Source organism: Nerophis ophidion, linkage group LG21 (assembly GCF_033978795.1).
Source record: "Nerophis ophidion isolate RoL-2023_Sa linkage group LG21, RoL_Noph_v1.0, whole genome shotgun sequence".
Taxonomy (NCBI): Eukaryota; Metazoa; Chordata; class Actinopteri; order Syngnathiformes; family Syngnathidae; genus Nerophis; species Nerophis ophidion.
Window position 1 is genome coordinate 22,830,638 of NC_084631.1, and position 8,597 is coordinate 22,839,234.

An 8,597-nucleotide genomic window follows, 5' to 3' on the forward strand; every position below is an offset into this window, starting at 1 on the left:
AACTCTAGATTTCAACTCCATTTCCAGAATTTTGTTAATTAATAGCAGAGGTCTCCAACAGCAGTTTGTTGAGGTACTGCAGCATGGTCATGAAATCTTGGGTTTGTTAGACTTTTTGAAACTAGTTTTCATATTAAAACAATTGGCTTTAAATGCACACTGACTTTGATCAATACACTTCCGTGAACATATGGAGACAGAAAATGTATTTCAGACAGCAATGCACATGTTCAGTGAAACACAGGAGCTCTTTCAAGTAGGGCACCAGTTTATTCACCTGTCACCCCAATGCGCCAGCTGTGTCAATCACAAGGCTCTGCAAGGTTCTACGTGACTGGCCGAGAGACCATTCTCAGCTGACAAAAACAAGGACACGACAAAAAAAAAACATGCGCAGAAGAGCTATAATCCTTAACCTACACCTCAGAAACCGCAGGTTAACAAGGTACTTTTAGGACAGGTTTACGATAACAATTTTAAACGTAAATAGAAACTCTTAGAAATGTTAGTGGGGTTTATCATTAATACGTATACCTCACTACAACCCTAATTAAGATACAGTATGTCGTCACTGTGGGATATAAGAGACTTATTAATCTTGTTTATTATTGCTAAATATCCATGCTAAACATTGTACAACAACAATGCACAAATGCATCCAACATATATAAGTAGGGGTCACCGCTCCATCACTATGGGGGTTCTTTGCTCCGAAATCATTCAAAATCCCTTTTTTATGGGATTATGGCCCTGAGGTTAGGCCACTCCAGGATCTTCTTGTGCCTATTCTTCAGCCATTTTTTTGTCCCCTTGGCTGGCTTTATTCTTTGCGTCATTGTCATAGTGGAGGACCCATCTGTGCAACCCTTTTCAATGTTCTAACTAAGAATAGGAAGTTTCTATCCAAGATTCGGTACATGACCCTGTTCATCGGCCCCTCAATGTAATGAAGTCTTCATCTGCCTCGAAACACGGCAAGTCGAGTAGATGCCAAAGAGCTACATTTTAGTCCTATTCAACCACATTGTAATTTTCCAAGTCTTTTCTAAATAATTCAGGTGTTCGTTGGAAATTCTCCTTGAGCAGGGGGACTCTGCGGCCACTGCAGGATCTCAGTTCATTACGGCTGAGTGTGTTACTTAGGGTTTTCTCTGTGACTGTGGCCCAAACCCCCCTAGGTACCTATATTGATTTTACCATTTCCTCACTTATAAATGTGGTTAGAATGTTTGATTCACCGTGACCCGCTAAACTCTGATCAAAAAGACCATTACAGACATTACTACTTGGTTTGAGAAAACAAGCGAGAAGGTTCCATACAGTATTATTTTCCTCTAATTGTGGCATACACACAATACAAACATTCAGTGAGATAAATGTTTGTAAATGCAGCGGTTGTAATGGTGTAAGGTATTTTTTTGACTGTGTCTAAACAAAAAAATAGCAGTGGTGTTATTCGTCTTCAAGATATATATTTAAACTGTACATTTTCATAAGATAAATTGACACTTTTGAAGAGGTTAGTGCATAAAGAGTTTTATTCTAAATCTAAAGGGAACACCTCCACACACAAGCCGTTTGCAGACATATGCAGAAAGCGGGTTATAAATGTGACTGTGAAGCAAAATAAGAAATGGCACTAAACCGCTGCTAAGGGGGGCTGTTGCCCCTTAAGAAATCTGTTTAGCCCCAGTTGAGCCCCCTAACATTTTATGGCCCTTTCATGCAAAAACATTTTTTTCTCACTCGTAGATATATGCGGATGTGTATTTGGGATCTGCCTAAATCCCAAAATTTTGAAATCAAACTGCGGAGGCTTTTAGAAGATATTTATAAAGCAATCTTGCCCTCTTTCAGCCTTTCTCCAAACATGCCGTTTGGAATTTGCCCCATTTTTGACAGCCCACTGGTGACGTCAGCAAATTATCCACATTTGGTAGAAATGATGATAAGACTGCCCCCAAAACAGGACAGCTTTTCGGCAGCCAATTGTCTTCGCAAGTCCATCTTTACTAAGCCTATCATCGGGCTGAGTCCATCTTTATGTGGCCAATCGCGCAGCCGGTCCATCTTTCCAAACATCTATCAAATGTCCAGCTCTATTTTTTGGCTGCCCTATCCCAGCATGAATGCAAACTATTTTTGCCCGGCCTTTTAGAACAATCAATTGTAAATTTAACTGTTTGCACTTCTCATTGTGGCAACGGGTGCGCACTTTGTAGCCTATGGGCCTCATTATTTTCACTGTTAATAATGTATTAAGTTATGTATTGATCCACAACAACATTGCCAATGCATAGTTGTCTGTTAACATTAATTATGCATATGGAATAAATACTCTTGTTGTCGTATGTGGGATCTGAGCCGAGGATGTCATTATGGCTTGTGCAGCCCTTTTGAGAAACTTGTGGTTAAGGGCGATATGAATAAACTTTGATTGATTGATTGAGGGCTTCACGGTGGCAGAGGGGTTAGTGCGTCAGCCTCACAATACGAAGGTCCTGCAGTCCTGGGTTCAAATCCAGGCTCGGGATCTTTCTGTGTGGAGTTTGCATGTTCTCCCCGTGAATGCGTGGGTTCCCTCCGGGTACTCCGGCTTCCTCCCACTTCCAAAGACATGCACCTGGGGATAGGTGGATTGGCAACACTAAATTGGCCCTAGTGTGTGAATGTGAGTGTGAATGTTGTCTGTCTATCTGTGTTGGCCCTGCGATGAGGTGGCGACTTGTCCAGGGTGTACCCCGCCTTCCGCCCGATTGTAGCTGAGATAGGCGCCAGCGCCCCCCGCGACCCCGAAAGGGAATAAGCGGTAGAAAATGGATGGATGGATGATTGATTGAGTGTACTGTCTGTATTTGTCACCTCTGTACGTGAAACATTTTTGCCATGTCGCTTGTATTAGATCTAACCAGTTTGTTGAATATTCTTTGGTCAAATTAAGTTAAAACTACTTTTATATTGAACAGGCTTGTGCTGTTTATCATAACTGATTTTATTGGAGTAAATGAAAACTGGAGTCATGAAAATCAATTATTTTCTTTGCCACCCCACAAATCGGTCAAGCCCCCTTTTAGCCCCAATAAAGAAAAAATCTTGGAGCCACCCCTCCACCAAATCATATCCAATACAGTACATACTGTATTATCTAGACCACGAGGAAGTGTGTTAAATGTCAATTAAAACCAACATAGGTACCCTTAGAACATCTAGTATAATTCTGTGCTGATGATCCTTATTAACGAGTTGTGATTTTCCCTGTTGCCTTGTAGTGTTTCCATTTCTAAATTATTCTTCCAACAGTGGTGTTTTTCTCACCAAACCTTTTGCTGAAGGGACAGGACTAAATTGTTCTTCACATGCACATACTGTAGTCGGTTTAGGGGTCTAGCATTCTTGATTCCCTCAGTCAAATGTAATATCATTCAAAATCTTTAATTCATGTATTTTTCTCTCTTTTTATTCAACTTTTTTTAATCTATTAGTAAAACTTCCATGACAATTGTACTGTTCATGTCTTTTAAAACGGATAAACTTACAAACTCAGCAGGGGATCAAATACAAACCCTGTTTCCGTATGAGTTGGGAAATTGTTTTAGATATAAATATAAAAGGAATACAATGATTTGCAAATCATTTTCAACCCATATTCAGTTGAATAGGCTACAAATACAACATATTTGATGTTCAAACTGATAAATATTTTTTGTTTTTGCAAATAATCATTAACTTTACCATTTGATGCCAGCAACACGTGACAAAGAAGTTGGGAATGGTGGCAAAAAATACTGTTTAAGTTGAGGAATGCTCATCAAACACTTATTTGGAACATCCCACAGGAGTGCAGGCTAAATGGGAACAGTTAGGTCCCATGATTGGGTATAAAAGCCGCTTCCATAAAATGCTAAGTAATTCACAAACAAGGATGGGGCGAGGGTCATCAATTTGTAAGCAAATTGTCGAACAGTTTTAGAACAACATTTCTCAACGAGCTATTGCAAGGAATTTAGGGATTTCACCATCTACGGTCTGTAAAATCATCAAACGGTTCAGAGAATCTGGAAAAATCACAGCACGTAAATGATGATATTACAGACCTTTGACCCCTCAGGTGGTACTGCATCAAAAACTGACATGAGTGTGTAAAGGATATCACCACATGGGCTCAGGAACACTTCGTAAAACCACTGTCAGTAACTACAGTTGGTCGCTACATCTGTAAGTGCAAGTTAAAACTCAACTATGCAAAGCAAAACCCATTTATTAACAACACCCGGGAACGCCGCCGGCTTCGCTGGGCCCAAGCTCATCTAAGATGGACTGATGCAAAATGGAAAACTGTTCTGTGGTCTTACGAGTGCACATTTCAAATTATATTTGGAAACTGTGGACGTGCTGTCCTCCGGAACAAAGAGGAAAATAACCATCCAGATTTTTATAGGCGCAAAGTTCAAAAGCCAGCATCTGTGATGGAATGTGGGTGTATTAGTGCCCAAGCCATGGGTAACTTACACATCTGTGAAGGCACCATTAATGCTGAATGGTCCATACAGGTTTTGGAGCAACATATGTTGTCATCCAAGCAGCCTTATCATGGACGCCCCTGCTTATTTCAGCAAAAAAATGCCAAACCACGTATTACAACAGCATGGCTTCGTAGTAAAAGAGTGCGGGTACTTTCCTGGCCCGCCTGCAGTCCAGACATGTCTCCAATCAAAAATGTGTGGCGCATTATGAAGCGTAAAATACGACAGCGGAGGCCCCGGACTGTTGAACGACTGAAGTTCTACATAAAACAAGAATGGGAAAGAATTCCACTTTCAAAGCTTCAACAATTAGTTTCCTCAGTTCCCAAACGTTTATTGAGTGTTGTTAAAAGAAAATGTGATGTAACACAGTGGTGAACATGCCCTTTCCCAACTACTTTGGCACGTGTTGCAGCCATGAAATTCTAAGTTAATTATTATTTGCAAAAAAAAAAAGTTTTTATGAGTTTGAACATCAAATATCTTGTCTTTGTAGTGCATTCAATTGAATATGGGTTGAAAAGGTTTTGCAAATCATTGTATTCCGTTTATGTTTACATCTAACACAATTCCTCAACTCATATAGAAACGGGGTTTGTAAGTACTGGGAAAAAATCATTTTATAGGATATGTAAAGTACTCCCTGATTTATTTTGTGTAGTAGTAGTGTTTGAGTATAATTGGTGGATGTACAGTTTGAAGATTTCTGATGTCTTGCTTTGTGTTTTAGAGAAACCACTTTGCTGCTGAGTGTGAGTCCTATGTAAAGCTACAGGAACTGATGGCACTCAGAGACCCTCTAAACAAAAAAATTGAAGAGGAAGAAGAAGAGGATGGTGAGGGCTCACATCTGTCAGATAGTGAAACAAAAGGAGAGAAATAGAATATATATTTTTACTTGTACTTTTTATTTTAATTTTCCTGAAGGAACTCTCCTGAAGGAATCCATGAAGTACTACAAAAACCCTGTTTCCATATGAGTTGTGAAATTGTGTTAGATATAAATATAAATGGAATACAATGATTAGCAAATCCTTTTCAACCCATATTCAGTTGAATGCACTACAAAGACAAGATATTTGATGTTCAAACTCATAAACTTTAATTTTTTTTGCAAATAATAATTAACTTGGAAATTCATGGCTGCAACACGTGCCAAAGTAGTTGGGAAAGGGCATGTTCACCACTGTGTTACATCACATTTTCTTTTACTGTCTACTCAAACGTTTGGGAACTGAGGAAACTAATGGTTGAAGCTTTGAAAGTGGAATTTTTTCCCATTCTTGTTTCATGTAGAGCTTCAGTCGTTCAACTGTCCGGGGTCTCCACTGTCGTATTTTACACTTCATAATGTGGAAAACATTTTCGATGGGAGACATGTTTGGACTGCAAGCGGGCCAGGAAAGTACCCGCACTCTTTTAATACGAAGCCACGCTGTTGTAACACATGGCTTGGCATTTTTTTGCTGAAATAAGCAGGGGCGTCCTTGATAACGTTGCTTGGATGACAACATATGTTGCTCCAAAACCTGTATGGACCATTCAGCATTAATGGTGCCTTCACAGATGTGTAAATTACCCATGCCTTGGGCACTAATACACCCCCATACCATCACAGATGCTGCCTTTTGAACTTTGCGCCTATAACAATCTGGATGGTTATTTTTGTCTTTCTTCAGGAGGACACCACGTCCACAGTTTCCAAATATGATTTGAAATGTGGACTCGTCAGACCACAGAACACTTTTCCATTTTGCATCAGTCCATCTTAGATGAGCTCGGGCCCAGCGAAGCCGGTGGGGTTCCTGGGCGTTGCTGATAAATGGCTTTCGCTTTGCATACTAGAGTTTTAACTTGCACTTACAGATGTAGCGACCAACTGTAGTTACTGACAGTGGTTTTATGAAGTGTTCCTGGGCCCATGGGGTGATATCCTTTACATACTAAAGTCGGTTTTTGATGCAGTACCACCTAAGGGGTCAAAGGTCCGTGATATCCTAGCTTACGTGCAGTGTTTTCTCCAGATTCTCTGAACCTTTTGATGATTTTATGGACCGTAGATGGTAAAATCTCTAAATTCCTTGCAATAGCTCGTTGAGAAATGTTGTTCTAAAACGGTTTGACAATTTTCTTACAAATTGGGGACCCTCGCCCCATCCTTGTTTGTGAATTACTTAGCATTTCATGGTAGCTGTTTTTATACCCAATCATGGCACCCAACTGTTCCCAATTAGCCTGCACACCTGTGGTATGTTCCAAATAAGTGTTTGATGAGCATTCCTCAACTTTATCAGTATTTTTCGCCACCTTTCCCAACTTCTTTGTCACGTTTTGCTGGGATCAAATATTAAAGTTAATGATTATTTGCAAAAAAAAAATGTTTATCAGTTTTAACATCAAAGATGTTGTATTTGTAGCATATTCAACTGAATATGGGTTGAAAATGATTTGCAAATCATTGAATTCCGTTTATATTTACATCTAACACAATTTCCCAACTCATATGGAAACAGGGTTTGTATCTATCTATCTATTTATATTTTCTCAAAAGATTTGCAACTGATGCGCATGTTTTTATCCAATAAAATCTTTCTTTGTTGACACAAATTAGCTTTTTATTAGTGTCCATTAAACAGCAATGTACACCATATAAAAAAAAACCTTAAGGCTCACTCAGCAGACAGTCCGCCACCTTGTCCAAACAAGTCCAGTCGACACGTCCAGCAGGTGTCAGGACACGAGTGAAATTACCGGAGGTTCTTCCATGGCAGCAGCTGTGCCGGTAAATTTCGAAGCAACACTCGGTCACTGTCTGATGTTTCAATCTGTGTCTACTATCCACTGTGGCCCTCGCGAGTAAGTTCCGCTCTGCACCATTCGGCAAGCATCAAACAAGCTACCACTTCTCTTCCATAACTCTTACTGGTCACTGCTGTTCTCTCCTCAGTCACCACTACAACCTCAAACACACTCACCTCAAGAAGTGGACGTTGCATGTTGTGGATATTCCTCCTCCTGCTACTCCCTGCCTCCTCAAATCCCGACGCTCCTCAGTGCTAGCTAGCGTTAGCGTTGGCATCCTTCTACCGCTCTTCACCCGGACCATGCCACCTCTCCACTTCACCTCGGACCTTCACCGCAGCCTGTGTCCTTCATCTGGTGCACCCTGGCATCACATTTTTCCACACAGTCGCTCTGGTCGCATGTTTACCTAGAACATGGGTGTCAAACTCTGGCCCGCCGTGTAATTTAATTTGGCCTTTGAGGCAATATCAATTTAGCATTAGAGCTGGCCCGCCGGTGTTATACAGCATCGGTGCCGCTGTAACACCGCATTCACCGCTAATACTCATACTTGCCTACCCTCCAATTTTTCCCGGTAGACTCCCGAAGTTCAGTGCCCCTCCCGAAACTCTTTTGGGGCAACCGTTCTCCCGAATTTCTACCGATTTCCACCTGGACAACTATATTGGGGGCGTGCATTTAAGGCACTGCCTTTAACGTTCTCTACAACCTGTCGTCACGTCCGCTTTTCCTCCATACTAAGAGTGTGTCACATAATATTTGTGGCAGGGGTGCCCATTACGTCGATCGCGAGCTACCAGTCGACCGCGGGGGGTGTGTCAGTCGATCTCGAGCCAGGCTTTTAAAAAAAATAGACCTAAAAATTAGTGATCATCAATCTTCACCAAGACGTCACTTAAATGACATTCACGGAGGGTCTTGTGAGATGACGCTGGCTGCTGCAAGATCATTATTATTAAAATATGACCGAGAGGAAGGCGAGAAACACTTTTTATTTCAACAGACTCTCGCGCCGTACCTTCCGTCAAAACTCTAAAGGCCGACTGCACATTTCTTATCTTCACAATAAAAGCCCTGCTTCATGCTGCCTGCGCTAACTAAATACAGAGTCTCGGAAAACTGGCGTGCACAAGCGATCCCTCAGAAAGCTGGCGTGCACATCACTTGTGCACGCCAGCTTTCCGAGACTCTTATTTTGTTAGCGCAGGCAGCATGAAGCAGGGCTTTTATTGTGAAGATAGGAAATGTGCAATCGGCCTTTAGAGTTTC

The 8,597-nt window shown here is 41.1% G+C and overlaps 1 protein-coding gene across 1 annotated transcript in view; it reads left to right on the forward strand.

Annotated features, from left to right (window-relative positions):
* lrrc71 (leucine rich repeat containing 71) overlaps window positions 1–7,130 on the forward strand; it is a 39,401-nt gene extending 32,271 nt beyond the window's left edge. Inside the window, exon 16 of the mRNA XM_061882186.1 lies at window positions 5,254–7,130. Within this exon, the coding sequence (XP_061738170.1) occupies window positions 5,254–5,406 (153 nt within the window). The 3' untranslated portion in view covers window positions 5,407–7,130. The remainder of the gene's footprint in view (window positions 1–5,253) is intronic.
* Window positions 7,131–8,597: the final 1,467 nt, after the last annotated feature.